The 21,973-nt window shown below is 42.5% G+C and overlaps 1 protein-coding gene across 2 annotated transcripts in view; it reads left to right on the forward strand.

Annotated features, from left to right (window-relative positions):
* The window catches only part of LOC109853643 (integrin alpha-PS2), a 52,349-nt gene that overhangs the window by 19,559 nt on the left and 10,817 nt on the right, over nucleotides 1-21,973 (forward strand). For both annotated transcript variants that reach the window (XM_020425948.1, XM_020425950.1), the window contains exons 4-5: nucleotides 12,980-13,148; nucleotides 17,415-17,476. In XM_020425948.1, coding sequence (XP_020281537.1) covers nucleotides 12,980-13,148; nucleotides 17,415-17,476 — 231 coding nt within the window. The remainder of the gene's footprint in view (nucleotides 1-12,979; nucleotides 13,149-17,414; nucleotides 17,477-21,973) is intronic.

Consider the following 21,973-nt stretch of genomic DNA (forward strand, 5'->3'; position numbering starts at 1 on the left):
TAGAAACCCCGTTACGGGCGTTTGATGAAATAAACGATACGCGCGTGTTGATGAAAACAAGCAATGCGGATTTAGTTGAATTATATCAGTTTCGCTAGATCGAATTCTTTATCTAAAACCGAATTAAAAAATGACAATAGTGGACAGATTTTAATGAAATCACGTGAAACAATCAGGAGACCGTTAATTGTAACGTTATCTTTAAAATCTCGTTCACGGGATTTGTAAAGTTATATAGAGCGTCGGATAGATCTAAAAGATTACAGGCGTACGTTCCCAGAAGGCCGCCAGGCCTTCTATTTCAGGGATCGAAAACAAACGAATTCCCTGCGCGTTCCTCGTTTCGTTTGTGACGTCGAGACGTCTCGCGACCGAGGCAAATTAGCACGGAATTCAGAAGTCAGGTTATTTACTTTTGATGAACCAATCGACGTAAACGGTAAAATTCGAGAGAATCATAACATCATTTATCGCTGTGTCAAAATTTCTTAAATTTCTTGCAAAATCAATATTTATGAAATAATTTATGCATTTTGTTTAATTTCTATTTCGAGTTTTTGTCTCTAATAAATTGCAACTCTCTTCAGTCTCGTCTAAAGCCTTCGTACAAAACCGTTTTTGTTTTCTCGTTATCTGATTCGACACTTGCCATCTGCGATATATATACGTAAAGTCATTATCCGCCCGCTCGCAGCTTCCACGTAGATTTCCAATTCAGAATGCGTGTGAGACTCCGTTACGTGACGATCCGGCACGTTCGCAACGTAACACACAACCGCCCTTTGCGCGTAGATGCGCTTCTCGCAACGCGTGTGTTTTTCCCGCGCAAAATAGGAGGGTCGGAATACCTAATCTAGCGCGAAGATCTCTGCCCTTTCCGGAGTCCCGGGTCCTTTTTTTCCCTGCAGCTCGAATGCCGCGCGGCGGTCCCTATGATGTACGAGCCGCCCTTATCTATCTTTATGTACGCTGCGCTTACGCGCGCGCAGGAGGTTACGCTCTGTACGCATGTGCGTATGCTCATCACGCGCGGTTGCGGTGGCCGCTATAATGGCGGATGCGGAGATTGAGCGAATAAACAGGGGAAAAAAAGTAGGAGTCAGGAAACTTGCATTCGCGAATTCGCAAGCGGGTAGAATTTCATTAACAATTTGTAAGCGTATTTAGCGCAGCGCGCTCAGACGCGAATTAAATAATAAACGTTAAATTTCAAATAGTTAATTTTTTATATTAAACTTTTCAAATATGTTTTATATATATTGTGATATTTGTTAAATTAAAAATTTGAGAATTTGTTTTCGCAAAAAATGGAAGAAAGATAGATTGTAGAGATTCTTGAATCAAATAAGTAATTCTTTGACACCGTGTGCCGACAAGAATAATCCTAAGTAATTGCCCGATTAAAAATGATATGAGAATGACTAGGTGAATTTCAAGGAAATTTGATACGGACGGTTTGAGTGGAGTCTCGGGGCGGACAGCGGCGAGGATGAAAGCTATAAATAAGGCCGCATTCGTATGTGAGAGGCGTATTAGTGATGATTATCGTTCTCATGCTCGCGTAATTTTCACATAGCGAGACGTCGCTATCCCGTCAACGACATTCCCGTCCGTCTCCGACGTGCCGGACATTATGCCGGAATTATCTACTTACTCCAGAATGCGAGACCGCGCGTTCTTCGCGTAAACCGCGTGGTTTTTTCCGCGTTAGCTTTTCCTCGCTTTCTCTCATATCGTTCTTTTCATGCAATCTGCAAATCAAAGATAAGTAACTACTGTCATCGCGCGGCCGCGAAGAAACGATCGGCCGACCGATTGAAAAAGAATTGCATTATACAGGAATATTTTTTTAAATATTAGAAAAAAACTGCATCTGTCGATTTTGAGTTTGTTCTTCCTATGCTTTTGGAATTTGTTTTTAGTTTTATATACGTGCTTTTTGTTTATTTGAAGTATAAAAATAGATTTACAGACATGATAAAATATGGTTTCTTAATGACAGTGATTAATTACTTCGTTCATTAGAAAATAAATTGTAGGCAGTGGAAGTTGCTGAGTGTGTCTTCTTTTACGACCGGAGGTGCGCGCGTGAGTCGCATGTGCGATGTCGCACGCAGAGGGTTTAATGTGCCGGTCTATGGCGCTAAAACAATGTGTCGATGCGCCGCGTTATTCCCGTCACGCTTGGTTGACGTCTGCCGGCGAGTCTTTCAAAAAATTTATACGCAAACGTTAGGATTATAAACTCGCGTCTAAAATACGGTACTTGAAATAAAAATGATCAATATCACAACAGAACTGTCTAATCAAATTAATAAACATACGAATAAGCCACACCGAAGAAAAAGTTGTTTTAAAATAAATATATGGTTTTTGAAATTTTCTTTTCTCTTGTTTCTGCTTTTTTAGAAGGAATTATTTCTTTTATTTAAACAAAAGTATTTAATTTTAAATAATATATATACTAATATTCTATATAATATTATACTCTATATTGTATTATATGTATTATATACATACTACAGTAATGTCACTGACCTCCGCCGCGCGACTTTGGCGGGGTCACTGACCTCGGTCGCGCGGCCTTGGCGGGGCACTGACCTCGGCCTTGGTGGGGGCGGGGTCACTGACCGCGGGCGCGCGGCCTTGGTGGGGGGGGTCACTGACCTCGGTCGCGCGACCGCGGCGGGGTCAATGATCTCAGTCGCGCGACTGCGGTGGAGTCACTGACCTCGGTCGCGCGACTGCGGCGGTGTTACTGACTTCGGTCACGTGATTACGGTATATATATATACATATATGCGTATGTGTGTGTATTATATATAGATATAGAATATTACATATAATATATATAATATTCTTTTTTTTACCCTTTTCCCTGTCACGTGTTGTTTTTCTACTTCTTTATCTCACTATTTTTTTAGTTTGATTTTCATGCGTTATTTCTGACATTTCTCGTATGTGTATTATATGGTTTATAAGACGTATATACTATCTGTCATCGCGGTGACAGGTTGTGTTCACTGACAACACGTTAAATAAAAATAACAATAGCGTGCGCGTAGCGCGCGCCTGTGTTGTGCTAGTTCTAACAAAAACTTGTAGTAAATATTTTATAAATATTGTATAAAATTAAAATGTATTAATATAAAAAAAGTTGGTTAAAAAGTGATAAATTACGAAAATAGACGTCAATGACATTTTGCAAATAATCTAGCTTCTGAGCGCCAGAAGCGACTGTCATTTTATCCTGTAGAAGTTTGTTAATATTCTTTGTCGGCGAGGTAATGATTCATTTTGATCTCTAGCAACGAGTTTCACGCGTTCGATCGTCGATCAACGATCACTGCAATTGCCGTGCCATTAATCGCCCCCGAGACAAAAGATCGTGCGCGAAGATCACGCGCAAAGGTGAACGAGGGCGGTGCAAAGTATCGGAAGGTTTATGTAGGCAACACGTATTGACTGTAAAGTCACGATGTAAATCTTGTAAATTGTAAAAATAATGAACATTCTACTTATTTTGTTATAAACAACACGAAATAAACGTTAATTTAATGTGACATGTAATTATTTTTATTTAAATATATTCAATCATCTATTTTTCAACTCGATATTGACCTTCATTATTCTTATTGTTCATTTAATGAATTAGATATATCTGTTGTGACGATCTTTTGCCGCTACGCCACTCTTGTCTCTTATAAAATATACTCACGCACATTTTTATCCTTACGTTTTTATATTATCCGTTTTTTTAATATAATATAATACACGGCTAGTATTAATAAATTAATTCTTCTCTCTGATATTACGCACGCGACGCCGTCGGTCGTTGATGCGTCGATGCGACTTTAACGATCTCGTAGTTACAAGGACGGTACCTACTGAAAGGTCGCTTCCTGGTTGCCCTTTTATTCCTCCGCGGGCAACGTGTGAATAGGAGTAATTTGTAGGTTGCGCGGAATGTTAAGGTCTCTTTGGTCATCGCGCGAAATCGGCAAGTGCAATATTCGCGTCAGAAATAGAAAGACCGGCCTTACGGCGCGGCGGATCTTTTTATCGCATTCCTCTGTTTCGCGCATCCTATGCCGGACGCATCGTCCTTTTTTACCGCGATCCAATTCAACGGCACTTCTTAATTCGTTTTTTGATCGCGTCCCCTCTGGCTCTCTCGCCGTCATTTCAAAGACGCGGCTTTCGCGTTGATTGCTACCAGATGTTTCGCGTTTCGAACCTTTCTTTTTGGCGCACTTCCTTTCTCTCTCCCTCTCTCTCTCTCTCTCTCTCTCTCTCTCTCTCTCTCTCTCTCTCCCCAAATAAAGCGAAAGTGCGAATCGCTATTATTCGATGCGAGAGATTTTTGTAGGTGATATGCACTTTCCACCACGTAAACACTCGTTCATCGATGATTCGATGATTCGATTGACTGAAGTATCGAAATATCAAAGTCGTGGTGCTTCTTTTCTCACACAGTCAGGTGTTGTCATAAATTTTGCTACATCGACAAAGCTTGACATTTGATTGTAATACAAAATCCCGTGCGAGGAGATTTGGATGCGTTGACCGATGCAGACTTGAGACTCTCTAGACGCGATATAGACGAAGGGATAAAAAAGGATTTCGCCGCCTGGATGAGGAGGGGCAGAAACGAAGGAACAATCGGTAACAATAAAATATGGTCAAGGCAGGACGATAAAGCCACAATGTTGTGCCTGTTGGCGGGTTCGCTTCTCCCTCGTCGTTGTCGTCGGCAAAAACGCATCGATTAAAAAGTTTAAGCAAGTCCAACGCGCGCTATCAAAGTAAAGGACAATCGCGACCTCGACGACCCAGCTTGAAAGCAGAGCCTTGTACGAAATCCTCGTCCCCTTTCGACGTTCTTCTGTGAACCTCATATATGTGTCTTTTCTCTTCGTTTCTCCTTTCTCTCTCTCTCTTTTTCTCTGTTTTCTTCTTTCTCTTCTGCGTCGGCCAGAGTTCGCCGCGCGTCCACCTTCGGCCACTTCATCTTCGGTCTCGTCCCGTTCTTCATTCCCGATGCTCTTCACCCTTTTTTGGGAATTGGCGGGATTGCGCGCACGCGGCGATCGATAGGCCCGAGATCGTCGTTTGTCGGTGCCCGTGAGAGAATGGAAATACCATCGCCGTACGAAACCGACAGGACAATGTTCGAGAAATTCTCGCGGCTACGCGAGAGATACCGCGAGGCGCCGTTGATCATTCTGTCCTCTTACGTGCCGCCGGATCTTTTTCGGAACTCTGTCGTTTTTCTGCGTTCGGCGGTTAGCGATAAAGAATTGCGGTTTGAATACGAAAGATAGAAACATTTTGATGGAAGTGATTTATTTCTATTTTTGTTTTATTTATCTATTGTTTCTATTTTTCGATATTTGTTTCTGGTACACACAAAAAAATCCTTTTACATTTGCTCTCACGAAGACTTGGAAGTAGTAGAATTAAATTCTTACTCTCAAATCTATTTTTGAGTTTGAATTTTACATCTTCTCATAACGTATCGCGCTTGAAAGAAAGAAATTTTGATAACTTCTTATTTGCGAACAACGATGTTTCTCTCGAGAAGAAGGAAGGGGTTAGCCGAAGCGACAAGCGGATAATCTAGCGGACGGACAATATACATTCCGGTCCGTGTGTTTTGTCGACGGGACAAATTGCGACGCCCGTTAAACGCTCGCTTTTTGCCCCTGGCGGCCTTCCGTATCCCACAGGCAGTTCAAGTGGACGGTTGCACTTTGTTGCACATTGCTGTTCTCGCTGTGTGTGAAATACAGAAACGTTTCTGATGATCCTGAGAAAATTTTGGCAGATATTTTTTCTCAGGAATATGTTTTTAATCGGAGACGAAAATGGCGCAACACATTTTAAAAATTAGATAAATTCTATTTTTTCTAATGACATTTCCTTATGGTGTTCAGAATAATAATGATTTTGCTGCTTTATTTTCGACAAATCTTCGAGACTGTTTAATTAGATAATTCTCAGATGAACAATTCAAGATGTCTTTGGCTGCGATCCCGCGACTGAATCGCACTGCACCGTATATAATGTATATAAATAATGTCATGACTCACTAACCACGAGGTGAGTCAACCTCGAAACTACGGTAACGTGCAAATCTCCGTGTCTTCTAGGTTCCACCTTTGTCACGTAAATATCTTACTACGACACTACTCTGTTACCCTGTCTTCTCGTAATTCTCTCAACAAAAAGAAGGTGAAACATGTTTCTACGGAAGCGCAGCAAATTCGGCCATTCATTTTTCAATAACTTATTTACACACGTAACGAAGCAGTAGTCGTGACCTTCCACATTTTTGTATTCATTATTTCGCATTTAAAATATATAAAAAGAATAATGTTTTCTCAGCGATATTTTTCTTAGATCTTAAATTGTAGTCGTAGATTGTAGTCGTTCGTGAGATTAATTGTGTTAAATAAATTATGATTTTTATGACATATCACCTGATAATTAGATATTCGAAATAACAGTTCGAAAAATTGATGTGTTTTTAAGTGTATTTATTGTCAACAAATTTTCATTATTTAAATCGTTCATTATCATCAAATGAACAAATTTCAATACTTAAATGTACACACAGTTTAATTGCGCCATTACCAAAATGGCCTATACCGAATAAATTTTTTTCCCGTGATAATCTACCGCAGCGCGGCGAGATGTTTGCTGAAAATGTTTAAGTCGTGCCATTAATTCAACTCGAAATAAATAAAATATCTCGAAGATTATTATCTTTTTACGAGGGATGAATAGCGCGTATATGACGTTTTACGATCGGTCATTACCAGGCTATTTTGCTCGAGTGCAAAACCTCGACGCTTTTGTGCGTTGTTACATGTTTTTACGTGCCACTTTCCGCGTGTTTTACCGTTTGTCGAGTTCCGGGTGTACCTTTCCCAGTCGCCAATAGCCCTTACGCGTCTTTTCTGCAATTTGAGAAAGTGAAACATACGATATGTTGTGTCAATTAGGTTAATGTAAACTATTCGTCACACGATTGTTTAGAGTATATTGTATTTTAAATATACAAGGAATCGAAATATTCAAGAAATTTCCGTGAACGAAGAAAAAAAACATCTCTTTGAGGCACTTTCAGTCAGACATCTTGCGTCGTCGGTTCAGTCTTGTACCTGTCGAGTTTGATCGATGCGGAAAAGTTCGACCTAGGAATTATTCGCGCGCGACCTAGAAAATGCGTGACTGCCTTTTCTACAAGACTAAATGAAGACTATCAAACAGGTGAAAACATCATTCGTTCTATTCAAGCGAGCTCGTTACGATCCAAAAAATGACCTCATTCAATCCTGAAAATAACTATCATTTTTCCACCAAAATTGTCTGGCACGTATCACTACGTGCGCCAACATAAAAAAAATATATTTTGCGTCCGCGCGATTACGATAATTAACTCTTATTTTTAGTATACATGTATACACACACACACCACGAAATTGTTTACTATTCTAAAATAGTTTGTGTGAACAAAGAATATTGCAACTGTTTTTAGATTGTTTTTATATTTATTTTGATGACGCCGTAAAAAGAAAAAAAAGAATATAAGTGCACAAAAAGTAAAGCGGCAAAAAATGTTTCTTTAAACACCAGTTCCGACGAGGATTTCTATATCCGGTTAATCAGGTCACGCGAGGAGAATTTTTTTTTTTCAGCACAAGGGAAAACCGCCGTTCATATTACTCGAGTCTGAAAATAAATCGTCTTTTCATCGCAAGGTTGTATCTGGTAGTGCGGCCTTTACGGTTCTCTCTACAAGCAAACGATTCGAAAGCAGCCATCCTGCGTGCTCGTTTCTACCCTTCGCTACGTCCGACCTTTATTGTTGAAAAACGCCTATATAACGCACGTGTGCTCGTAGAACGTCGTTGTTAAAGCGCCGCGAAGAGTGCGCTCCGATAAATACCGCGCATTAGAATGCGGGAAGATCTTGCTCGGCCAAGCGAGACGCTCGCAAATTAAAACGATGCCATTTTAACGCGGGTAATGCACTTGTCGTGTAACGGAAATGAGGCTCGAACAGATGCGAAAACCCGTAAATATCGATATACAATTTTCAGCACGACCTTTTTGACCCGAACAGCACATCTGCGGAGATCTAAAAAACAGTTTAATTCTTCAGACGCGGATCTTCTTAAATATTTCTTGAATGTTTTACGGAAATTAAACATTGTTTCGTGAAAGACAATTCTTCATATGAAAAGGAAGCTGTTCGCTTTAACGGTTCATTGTAAGATGTTTCATACAACGAAGAAAAAGTCATAGCGCCATTCGAAAATGTTCCCGCGCGTTGCGTCTCGGTGAAAAACGAGGAAGAGTGGCCGAATGAAGACATTAAAGGTACCGTGTCATTAGCTGTATTTAAGTCCGCTTTCGAGCCTTTTTAATGAAGAGTGGATCGCGCGCGTGCATTCGGAAAGGAAAAAAGCGAACGAGGCGAAGCGAATCGCGCTGCAGACGGATATTATTATTCTCTTCCTCCCGCTCTCGTCTTACAATTAGACGCACGTTAACTTTTGTTGGTCGTCGGGGCGTCGAGCAATTTCATTCCTCGCAAGCTTCCTGCCCGCACAAAACGCTTGTTCGAAAACGTTTCACATACACACACATATACACACGTAGTACGTACACCACGTCATTGCTTCCCTTTAAATTCTCTTCCGCGCTCTTTAATGAAGCGCGAATCGCGAGACGGCCACACCTTCGAAATTTTGCTGCGTGTATTCTTCCGAATCATCATCGCACACCTCCATTGTCCGACGCGCGCATATTACACGCTGCGTTTAATTATTTGGACTTCTTCGTAACCTTCGTCATGCACCGGCGCGGGGTCTCCCTCTTTCTCTTTCTGTCAAGAAAATTTAATTAAATGCACGTAATAAAGTTCTCGATGTTTTCTGTGTATTTATAGAATATTTGTATAGGTGTGTGTTCTATCTATGATATTTATGACCTAAAATATTTATTTTATATATAAAATTTTTTTATCCCGCGTCCAATTCAATGTTAAAAAGACTTGATGCTCGTGAAATTGTTAACAGGAATCAAATAAGGCCGATACGAGCCATTCGCAGGATGTTTGTGCGGAAACTATGCGTGTACAAATATATATATATATAAATGTAACGAATTTTACTTGTAAAATTTTTTACAAGTATTTTTTCAATGTTAAAAATTTTTTTTTGTTTTTCTCGATAATTTTCAGAAGAATATCCTATCTATGATATTTATGATATCTAAAATATTGATCTACAATATTTATTTTATATATCAAATTTCTTTATATATAAAATAAATATTTTAAGTCATAAATATCATAGATAAGATATTCCTCTGAAAATTATCGAGAAAAACAAAAGAAAATTTTTAACATTGAATTGCACGCGTGATGAAGTTCTCTGTACCTTCTGTGTATCTCTGAAATAGTTGCAAAGATACATCTATAACATTTTTATCTCAAAGTATTTCGCATGAAATAAATTTTCTATAAAACGAATATCAGGAAACTACGAGAAAAATGTTTCAAGAATATTTGTTCTCTTTTTTCCATACAAATTTTTTACGCATTTGCATTGAGTTTTGGCAACGTTGGACAGTTTCACCTAATTTGTCGTGATTGCGAAGGTAATTGCCGCCCCGTATAAACGGTCAGGTTTCACGGAACTAATTTCCGGCTGTTAACGGTGTTTGTTCCCGGCGATTTGGTTGCGCAAAAGACCCTCCTAGCTCAAAGGCGCGTCTTTAGTGGCGTATCGCCAGCGGCATTTTCTGATGTTCTCTCTAATGAAGCGCGAATTACTCGCGCCTATGATATCGCGAAGCACGCACTCTCAAGATTGAAGCTGCAGCTCTGTTGCAGCGCTGCGTGTTTTCTCTTCCGTCTTACGCGACTTCACCAATAACACACACACACACACAATGGTGAATAATTAATTTCCAGTATTGTTTATTATTATTACTAACTGTTGCGTCTTTGCTCGCACTTGTGTAAACGCAGAATTTTCATCTCGCGATGTAAACATTTTTTGTATTCGCTCGTAAAATAACAAATACAGCGGCATGTCAGACTCATCAGATGTTCGTATCGGCGGAACTGTCGCCAACATAAAACAATTTCGGCGTCCACAAACGGGAGAGGATCGCGCGCGCATCGCAGAGCAAATTCGAGCGATTGAGCTAAACTGGCGCAATGGATAAATTGCGGTTAACGTCGTTCTTTTTTTTAATGTCCTCTCTTCGTCTTCGCTCTCTTCGACAATCACCGATAGGCGGACCAAGCGTCAGCGTCACGATTGTTACGTTCAATCAGTCTGCGGTTTGTCGGCGCCATTTCAAAAGCCGCGCTCTCCGCGAACAAAAGCTTTCGCGGAACAATCGGCTCGAGAGAGTGTATATAAACGTACTACATCTCTTCTCGCCGGGAGTGCGCGTTCGCGAGTTTCAGACACACAATAACGCGACGTTCAAGTATACGTGCAATTACGCTTCTGATTTCTCTTGATTAGTTCGCCTTCGAAACGGGGCGAATTAAGAGCGAACTTTGTCGGATAATCCCGAGTATCCATCATCATGATTACGTTTTCTGAGGAACGTCTTAATCAAGGCGAAATCCCTTATAATTTTCGATTAACGTTGGACTACGGTAATCCCGAGAAAAAAAGAGCGAAAGAGAGAGAGAGAAAGAGAGAAAGACAAAGATGCGCGTAACGACGCACCGTCGTAACATGCCTTAATTGGCTCGCAATTAATAATGCATGCTCGTGTGCATCGTTTGCGCAAGCGTTGCGCCCGTATGATCCCTCTCTGCTCGCCAAAGAGCTCGAGCATCGTTCGCGCAATCCTTGGTGCGGAATCTGAGCGTGATTGTGGCTCATTTACACGCAGTGGCGTTGAAAAACTATAAAAAAAATTTGTTGGTTACCGACAAATATGCGTTGATGGGAGAAACTATTTCTAAAACCACATCATGATTTTTTAAAACGCGAATTTTAAATGCATTGACATCGTGTTTTGTTGTAATAAGTAAATGAAATAGGTAGGAATAAAAACAAAATGCTTCTTGAAACATCTTGTAACGTGTGTAACGCAACAGAAGATTACATTACGTAACTTTGTTGTATTTACACGCGTTGCTCATGCTCACAGCCTTGAAAATCGCGTTTGAATTATTAGCGAGTTCGTACAACGCGTTCCTTTATCTTGCCGATACAAAACGCTGCGCGGAAGCACGCGGAGAATGCGATTGCCGTCGATTCCAACAACTTAGCGCGATGATGTGCAATGTGCGATAATTTGCCGGGGCGGATCGCCGCCGCGTATTTCGCGAGATTTACGACGTAGACCTGAGGCGGCGGGCATAAATACCGCCGCCGTTGTACACGCTCGCACATTACGTCGCGTTATTAAGGCCGTCAACTGCTACTACCACAGCTTGCTTGGCCAAGTACAAATGATTGACGTAATGCGACGATCATTGTGCGTGAGAGAAACTCGCGACTGAATTCGACCGTCCAGCGAAACGGTTTCACCGAGCACGTCTCGCGCGTTTGATCCGGTCGTTTGAGAGAAACACACCGCGACGTGTTTGAAATTCTGTAACGTCGTTTGTCGCAATCATGACTCGATTTCTTTCAATGATGACACACTCGAAATTAAATCCAAAAAGAATGACTACGTCGGTTCAACTTTGAACTGTCAATAATTTCACGATTTCACCTTGAAACGTTTCGACAAACGTGAGTTAGAACTTTTAGGAACGCTTGGCTTCTGTTGCGACTGTTGCGTGATCGTTTAGTACATAGTTGAAGTATTAAGTTTTCTTTTAATTTAAAAAATTCTAAATTCTTGAAAGATTCCTTGTGAAGATCAATAGAGTTTTCTCACACATTTTTAATTTGTTTTTTTACAAATTCTACAAACTTTCACAGAGTCACGGTAATTGACGCGAGAGATTTTCTCTATCACTGTAATATATTCGACGTTGTATTAAAGTCGTAATTGACATAGCGTTTGTTAAAAGTTTAAAAAAGTCTCTGTACGCACATCTCTCGAACGTTTGCGAGAAATCATTCGTGCATTACTGGAATGAAATCAAATTACAGCTTGTCTACATGTAATGCGTACTTATGAGAAAATGCTCAAGGCATTGAATTCAATATTAAAACCTAGCTGCGATAATCGAATAGCCGCAATAACGCATAATATACTACGGCAGCAGACGTTACGCAGAATAGTGTTTTTATCTGTAAGAGAGAGAGAGAGAGAGAGAGAAGAGAGAGAGAAGTCATCAAAGCAACGTAAGCCGCGCGTACGTAAAGTATAATACACGCGGAAAGCACTTCTAAATGCGGCAATGATTTGTGCGCGGATTATGCAATGCACTTCTACTAAGCACGTACAAAGATATTCTTATCGTTATTTATCACCGAACTAAACGAACGAGTGGACGGAATAGCAATAACAAGTTACGTGTTCCTTTTCTCATTGTATAGTTTAGAGAGAAATAAAAAGAAAACCGAAACACATTTTTTAATATAAAATCTACGTAATTTGTCAGTTTTTTAATAAGTTTTTATGTGGAAGGCAAGATCTTTAAATTTTGCAGCAATCATATTTTCTGCGAGAAACGTAACGAGATTTTATTTTCCTTGCTATTAGCGTAGAATAAAAATGAAAATTGAATCTTAGTGCACACAACTCGTCAATGCCATCGCGTAGATGCGGATTAATAAATACGCCGACGCGCGATTTCAAGTTCGTTCGTTCGTTCGTGCGTGCGTGCGTGCGTGCGTTCTCTTCCTGAAACGTCATTAATGACTAGCGGAACCAACCGTGTTTTAATTGCGATCGAAACGGCCGTTAGAAACTGCAAACGGCCTCGCAATAAGAACAGCCGAGTAGCTAATAGCGCAATCTCATTTTATGTTTGCAGGCATGCGCGCCACGATACATATGGTTCTCCTTGTCAACGCCGAAGAAGAGCTCCGATACCAGCGGAGGCAAGGAATCGACGGTGGGAAACAGAAGAGAACCGGTGGGCACGTGCTGGGTCGTCGCCAATAACTTCAACGAACCCCAGGAATACTCCCCTTGTCGAACGAGTGAGTCTCGATTTAACAACTTTCTATAAAGTGTATATTGACAAAGCAAACAACCGACTCTTCTCGAGTTCGAGATCTAAAAACTTAGAAACGGGGGGAAAAATTTCAAGAAAAAAATTTAACGTCAACTCGATTACGTTAAACTCCCCACGTGGTGTGCGGTTGAAGCAGCAATTAAAATTCAGTAAAAATAAAATCTCATTGCACGCGCGCTCGCATCTCGCGCGCACTCGTCGCGCGCGTGTTATTTCAGCAGTCCGGAGAAAGTGCACTCGTGGTGCTCTTCTGTCGCCTCCGCGACCACTTCAATTGTTAACAAAACGATCGCTCACCGAAGACTTCCGTTCCCTATCGAAAACGACTTTGCGTGTAGAGTAAACAGAACGGGGGCGTATGGGCGAATGTTTAATTTTCACTCTCGGCGTCCTCACCGACGTCGCCGGTGAATCGAATCTCTCGAGGGGTGGTACGATTTATAGTGCGCGCGTCGCGTCGCGTCGTCCGGATATAGCTCGGTTTACAAGAAAGAACGACGAAAAAGAGGTGTCTTTGAGAGATTTTTGTGAGTCTGGAACTTATACGTTCGCGACGAGCGCACGGTTGTAAACAGACACTCTCGAAGGCAGAAAACGGAGTCGAGCGTCCTCCGAAGTGCAAGAGGGTAGCTTTCACTCTTGTGTACCGGGAGTATGCGAGAGCCCGACGAGAGTCGACTCTCGTCGACTCTCACGAAAGGACGAAGAGAGTTCTCGCGACTGTACAAGAATCGCGACCGACACATGGTCGTGTATCCTCCAAGTACGGTTGCCATAAATACGCAGCGTGTAACAGGATACTTCCTGCCGGACACGTATAGGTCTGCATTTAATGACAAAGGACATATCGACTTTCGCTGCCGTGCCCGACCGTTTCGAGATGATTTATCTAAGATAACGAATCTAATTGGCGATGATCTCAGTACTTACATCAGCGAGTAAGCGATGCGGAATAAAGTTTAGTCCCATTTTGATGTTGCAATAAAAAAAAAAAAAAAAAAAAAAAAACAAACATATTCTGTGTAAATAAGTAAAATTAATTTTCTGGTGTCGTAAAATAAAATTTACGACGAACTAGATAACAAGGACAAATTTCTCGCGGAGAAACTTCTTCCCCGTGTAAAACTTTTTTTTCCAGTTGTGACGTCAAAACGTTGTCGCGTATTTTGTCTGGCAGCTTTCCAAATAAACATTATCAGAATTCACGACCGAAGCGCGGTCGGGCGAAAAATCTTCGCGCAGAGCGCGGAAACGAACGCGCGCAGCCGCGCGACGTGAGCTCATCGTCCAGAAATTCCGCGACGATCGCGCAATTAAACAATTTGTAGAAGCCGAGCGTTGAGCGAAAACGAACGGCTTAGAACGAATCGCTTCTCTCTGAGAATCGTACAGTCTTTGCGGCGAAACGCTAGATAGATCTCACACACAGCGTCGTCGTGTCAACGTTATTTTATCGCGCGCCAACCGAATCAAGTTTCTAGAACAGAAACAAGCTTTTCTAGAATAGACGCGTTTACATATCGCGTCTTGCTGTATCTTTGTTTGAAACTTTGCTGAACAAAGGCAAATACAATCTGTTGGTGAATTATATAACTTTTTTTTTTTTTAATGATTGCCATTTAACATTTATATCTTTGTGCCAATTTATGTGGCACAAATGCGCAAAAAAAGAAACAAATACAACCGCCAAGAAGGAAAAATGTTTAGCGCAGCCAACAGGAGAGAAAGAAAGCAAGAGAGAATTGCAGTAAGTGCATTCCTCGATGAAAGGCGCCCACTCGCTTGAGTGGCTGGGAGGCATTGAAAAAAAAATAATAATAATTAGAAGGCGCCTCTCTCTAAGGCACTAAGACTGCACCATTCTAACGAGGCCAATTAACACTTGATCCTACTTGAATTACGATCGGGCTGCTGATCTTGCCGTTTTATTGCAATAATTTTTTTTTTTTTCAGAAACATATAATCGCATATTGTTAATTCCTCAATTAACGCATTAAATAAAACATAATTAACCACTTTTTTCTGTAATAAAACTGATATCAATTTCACACGATGAAATTCGTCGATTTGCGCAGTAAAAAAATGAGATACAGAATTATAATTAATAGCGAACTATCTGAGAAGGAAAATGATTTAATAAAAGAAGATAAAAAAGTCAATGACGAGGATGTGTATGTATTATCTGCCGCGATTTTCTGCGGTCGGCCTATTTCTAAATAAAAGAAATGACCCGATAATGCGTATTGAAGATACGTAATCGCGCACCGACACGCACGCGCACGTGGACCAAGAATTACAGTAGTCCCATTCATTGCTCGTGGCTCGATTAAGGGTCGGTCGTACTCGATTCGAGTTGTGGTCTCTCTCTCCTGTGTAACACTCCGATTTCTTTATTAGGCGCTTCATCACCAAACTCATTCATGGCCAAAATTACTCTCTTGTTTTGATGTTTTTTATCCTTCTTTCGCTCCCCTGCTCGAAGCAACTGTTCGTCAGAAAGAAACGAGTTAGTTTTAAATCCAATCCCGTATGTGTGAAAGAGCCATTGTGCGCGTGTGTGCGTATCCTATTTTAAGATACGTCGAGATATATATATATTTCGAAGTTCGCGCCGGAACCCAAAAAAAGAAAAAAAGAATCGCGACCGTTTCCTTGTTAGGCGGGAAAAGTTTCTCTCTTCCACTTGTCGTCGGTGTCGACTCGAGTTTGAGAACGGTGTGGTCTTTTTACCGACGAGAATAGCGCACAGGAGAGAAGGATTATAAATAGATCGACCACCGATGGTATCGCGGTCGAACACGTCTGTTATTACAATGACGACTGCAGCGGCACGAGCAATTCGTAACACGAACGACGTAATTGTTATTAAAGAATGAATTCGATTATCGAGTGTCTCACGAATTTACACGAGAAAATACGCTTTCCCGTTCTTGTCGCGATTCAATGACAGTTTTCTCATTGATAAGTAAAATAACGGGTTGATGGATTTCCTTCGTGGAATTATTTAAAAAAATCTTTTCACTCCCTCGAAGTTTGCATGTAGATAAGATGGTACACGCCTCTGTTTTGGATGCGATTGCATGTCACCGATGCTCCGACGAGTGGCGCCGGTCGACCGCTTTGTATTTCTGCTTTTTCGCGACGCGATCGAAACAGCGAAGACGACCGGATTGATGTAATTGCGTGACTGACAGCTCGTCTAAAGTGACCGATCGGCTGTCAAGGGGCTCGCTACCGAGTCGAGCTCGTAATGTATGTATGTGATACGTGCGCGTATGTAGAAGGTTGGGTCCTCTGGACGGACGGAGCCACACCGGATATTTCTCTTACATACACACGCCCCCACACTCGCGCGCGTTTTCTTGCGAGAGCTCTCTGCAAGTTCGCCGCGGCGACCGCGCCGGAATGGCACTGACCCTGTCAGTCGACTCCTATCGGCGACTGCGAGCCGATAATTTGCTACTTCCAGTTAGCGACTAATTACAAGATCGATGACATTAACGGGTCGATCGTTGTAATTGCTACCGTTTTCTCTCTCTCTCGTGAAAAAATTATAAATATTTTTTTACACGTGTGTGCGCGTACGTGTGTGTGTATGAATCACGAGATATAAAACATTTTTATCTTCATCGAAATACTTCTTATAAAGTCAACGTCGATTTCGTGGACCACACTGCCATTATTACCATCCATATCTGAAAGTGCGGTCGCGTTATCTGTAGACGTTAATGAGCGTAGACGCTGGTTTTTTCCTCTGTCGTATGATTCAACGACGAAACGTCGAAGCTACACACTTTCTTTTTTCGTAGCACTTCGAACGAGGAAAATGAATCGCAAAGACGTCGCGGCGAAAGATCGATCTGTGAAATTAATGACGCGTGTATACACGCACCAGTTTTCCTCGCACGTACATATGTACGCGCAGCGAATATCTTTGAAGTGATATGCCATTTTCATTTCCTGGTCGATAACACGTGAAATTCCAAGAATTATGCAACAAGGAAAATTGTAATTGAATTTTTCTCTTTAAATTCTTAGATTCGAAATTAAATCAAATTTTCACCAAAAAATATTGTTGCTGTTATGTTGTCCCGATTTTTCCGACTTTTAAATACTTATTACGCGCGCGGCAGTGGAGAATAATTTATTTAACGTCGTCGTCGAGATATATGACGTCTCTGTTCGAAAGAGTCGAGGATGATATAAGTATAATTGTCTATTTCCGTTTTAGGGTACTGGGGATATCACAGGCAGGGTTCTTGTCAGGCTGGCATAGGAGCCGCAATAGCCAAGGTAAGTCAAAATATTTTTCAGTTGTAAGAAACACACGAGCTATCGTCGCCCGAGATAAACATCAAAGTTATTTTTAGAATAGAAGGAAATACTTCGAATTTTTTAATATATCCACTCAAGTGTAATTCAAAACTGTGTTAAAAATTATACCACTTTTAAATGCGTTCAAATTTTAGCATTCTAAAAAGCCGCGCACATACGAGATTACGCCGCGCGATTTAAGTGACAAGCGAACGCGCTTCGCGCGAATATATAAATACGGTGAACACCGCAGCGTGTGTCTTTCGGTGGCCGCGACGTCCTGGGAGAGTTGGAAGGCGACACGAGGGTGAATCGGCGTGGGCCGAATATGGCCAGGAATGCGAATTCCTACCTTACGCACCTTCGTCGTACCGGAGGCATTCGTATTCGTGCCGTGGCGCATCCGCGCGACTCGCCCGATCTCCGGGGACCTTCTCTCTCTGTGTACGATTGTCTTGTCCAAAGCTCGACTCTCTCTCTCCGCCGCTCTCTCGGCGGAGACCCGGAGGAGAACCACGTAGGCGTCTCTCCCCCGCGCAGTTTGCTCGCTTTTCAACCCGAGATTCATCACCGGCTACGTACCGCTCGGACGTGGGACGTTTGTTGCACCTGCACACAATCCCCACGCGTTGATATACCCACTTCATCCCGCGATCGACGTTGCAATAAATATCGGCAGCAGCCGTCGACAAATCGACGGTAGCGTGCGCCGCGATTTTCACCTGTCGACGCAATGAGCGGTTTTACTGCTCACAAAATTTTTCCCATGTGTTCAAACGTTCTTAAAGATTTAATTTTTTCATTGCAAGATATACAACAAAAAACGGAGATATTATCAAAGGGATCTTAGTTTCATGTCGGTTAAAAGAAACGCGCGATCTACTGCGGAGGAGCGAAATTGTCTCGCAAGGCACGTCGCGATCATTTTAAAGTAAGAACGATCGCAATGCGACATACTTCTGTCGTGCCGCGTTTTTCGAGTCGTTCGCGACCTAGAGACTCTGCTCGATCTAATCTCTCTCTCTCTCTCTCTCTCTCTCTCTCTCTCTCTCTCTTTCTCTTTCTCTCTTTCTTGCGACTAAGAAAATATCCTACGCGACGAAGGGTAGCGTTATCGCGCAGTGGGACGGCTTCGATTGCCGTCAAAGAAATAGTGGGACAATTCCGCGGACACTCAGCTGGTCTTATCTTGCCACGGATGTATAATTCAGAATTGCGCTGCTATATGGCAGATGTTTAATGCATGCCGCAAGAGCCGACTTCTAGCTCCGTTTCAGCATTCAATGTTAATACTCCGCCCGCGCTCCATCCCAATCGCTCGCGCTCATGGTGCATACCGCAGATGTGATAATTTCAAGTTGCCGCAAATCGACGTTCTCTCTTCTTCCTTTTTCCTCACGAGTTATTTACACGCGCTTTAAAATATATTAAGAACACTACAACTTCGTTTCAAAACATCGTGATATAAAATTTAATATTGTTTTGTTTTTTTTTGTTTACAGACAAATGTTTAGATAAAATTGATGTTTTTAAATTGAATTTCTATTATAATCTTTTTACGTGTGTATTTATTTAATTATTTCAACAATAATTCTCGGGCGATGTAACAAACATTGAACCAGTGATTTTTATAAACTGACGATTCAGATACAAATCTGATATCTCAGCAGATAGAGTCGCACAGTTCGCCCGCTTCTCTTTTCGGAAAACAAACGCTATTGTAACCGACGTAAATGCCCGTGGTGTACACTAAATCCCGCGGAGACCGTGATTTAGAGGTACCCTCTCGACGCCATCGTGAAAGCAATGGACCATCGATCTTATAACATTGAATCACCGATGCTGGTACCAACCTCTGTTGTGTCTGGTACCTACCGGCTTATCTGGCGAGCGATCCAGACGAGATCGATCGATAGCCGATCGCTATCAATCGATACTTGACTCGACTTTCCGTCCAGCTTCTCTTCGTACAATCCTCGCGATTGAAATATAAGCCTCCGAGTTCCTTTTGTATGAACTCTTTTATTTTTTTTTTTTTTTTGCATCGACTTCTCTTCATAGAAAATTCAAGAAGTCTCGGGCAAACCTACTCTCGTCACTTCTCGAATAAATAAATATAAATGCACGTTGATGTACAAATGCACGTGAATACAAACCATCCCTCTCTTTTGTCACGTATTTCTTTCTTATTTTAACACGCGCTCGTCGATTATCATATTTGAAAAGAAACATTCTGTTTTTTCTCTTCTTGTGCGCGCGCGCTAATGTGCATATACATTGACACAGATTTCACTTTCTAAGCTGCCCGCTGATTTATGCGAGGGGTTACCCTCGGTAAATTGAGACACCCGTTACGCATGGTGCTCTTGCGGTCCACAGAAAAAGTATATGTGTGTGTATATATATATATATATATATACGGTTCACGATTTTTCTGACCCGACCGGCCGGCCACTCGTCTATCCGTTCACGCATTAGTCTCGCTCGCGAAGCACAGTTTCTTGTCCGGGCTCCGTTTCTTGCCGCGTCGTACAATCTGCCGACTTGCATTCGGCATGCACTTAACCGCAGTATGCACTTACGCCGGACGCGCAAGTGTGTGCGTAACACAGCGCCGACATAAATTTCGCTCCATGCTCCCCATACATATTTGGCCGCGTAGTTATATTTCAATCTCGGACGGCGTAGCCTCCGTGTGTTTCTCCCGGCCGAGAGAGTTCGCCGCCCCAAACCTTTTGCGATCCGGCGCCAGAACACAACTCGTGCCCGGTCGTGTAGACGGAGGCGCAGTTCGAGCAGCACATCGCCCATTGTCTCGATTGCAAATTCTTCGCGTGTATAAGCGTTCGGGCCCAAGCGCCGCTCCATGGGGGGTATACATCGTGTAGCATCCCGCGTCCTCGTTCTCCTCCTCCTCCCGCGCGTTCGCTGTGTTCTCGCGTGTCGCACGAATCTCGACAAATGCACGTATTTGCTCGCCACTACTGTCCGGCTAATTCGTTTAGCGTTTTTGATAGCCGGAGAATAAACGACGGGAGTTCTTGGAAAGAGAAAAGTATCTTTGAAATCACGTCTTCACGACGCTCACACCATCCATCTAATTATATCCCGCGCGAGAGACGCATCGATCATTGTCTTCTTCTACGCTCGCATGAGTCGCTCGGACGGAGTTCGGCCGGGCCGACCTCTGATTCACCTCTCGGCATGTCAAAAAATGCATTCTTCGGGTTCGACGAACAAAACGGCTCGCCAACTCGGTATTCGAAAGAAAGAGAGAGAAAGAGAGAGATAAAGGGGAGAGGGAGGAAGATCTAGAGAGATGGACGACGCCGGAACACAAAAGTTACGGCTGTTGCACCCGGTTGCTACTCGCACCATCGAGTAAATCAGTGGACGCTGCTGGGCGTGCACGCGAGTCGGTCGCACGTTTGACATTGTTCGAACCCGACGAGGAGGGTCCATTGTTTCCGGACCGTGCGAATCTCGCTCGAACCCGTTACTGCGACTCGCAAATATAATATAATATATTCGCGAGACCGATGCGTCCGAGAAGGACTCGCATTTAAATAGAACAAGCCTGATGGCGCCATCGCCTAAATGCATCGCGATAAGTGATGTCTATCATTCGTTTGCGTATTACGTGTCGTAACGCTGGATATTAGCGGTATCTTGACCGGGCGGAGTCAGAAACGGATAGTAGTCGTTCGTTATCACGTCACTCGAGAACGAGACGTCTTGGCGAGGCGAAAAGTTGGCGCCATCTCAAAGAGAGGGCCTTCTCTCGCCGTCATTGTCGCGCACGCACTTTTCAAAGCGCGTGCATACACGCGAACGCGTGATGCGTCTCCTCCCTCTCCCTCCCCCTCCCCCCCGCGTCGTAGGTTACGAAGAGAAAAGAGCACACACGCGGAGAGACGAACAACAGGAGAGTTTCAGGTGGCCATTTAAGGCTTGGACATTTCGTTCTGTCACCGTGTTCCGTGTTCAGCGTCGTGCGACGCCGTAAAGAGGCCACCTACGCGACCGGTAGGGTCTTCTCTCTGTAATCCGCATGACTGCGGCTGCATTGTTTCATAAACGGCCGTCGTTTCTCATGATAAGCAGAGTAAAACGAAACACGCTCTTTTCGCCGTCGAGGTGCGCGCCTTCGCCACCGAGTAACGTCGTTCGTTCTCGTGATCGGCGCGTATCTCTCCTCTCTACTCTTTATCCTCTCTTTGGTCTTTCAATCTCACCTGCTGAACACTTCTTCTCTCGGCTTTGGCTACACCGAATAAATTTTCCTCGACCATTTTACGTTTATAAACCCTTCACATTAGAACATTTATTTTATTGTAACAAATTTTCAGCTCATGAAAGTTTACAAACTAGCGGACAGTCAATACGAGCCATTGGTGGCGTGCAAATGTATTTTAAAAAATGTAAATGTGTAAATTAATACATTTGAAAAAATCCGATTTCAATTTGAAAATTCTT

This window comes from Pseudomyrmex gracilis, unplaced genomic scaffold (assembly GCF_002006095.1).
Source record: "Pseudomyrmex gracilis isolate BER0280 unplaced genomic scaffold, ASM200609v1 scaffold_52, whole genome shotgun sequence".
Lineage (NCBI taxonomy): Eukaryota > Metazoa > Arthropoda > Insecta > Hymenoptera > Formicidae > Pseudomyrmex > Pseudomyrmex gracilis.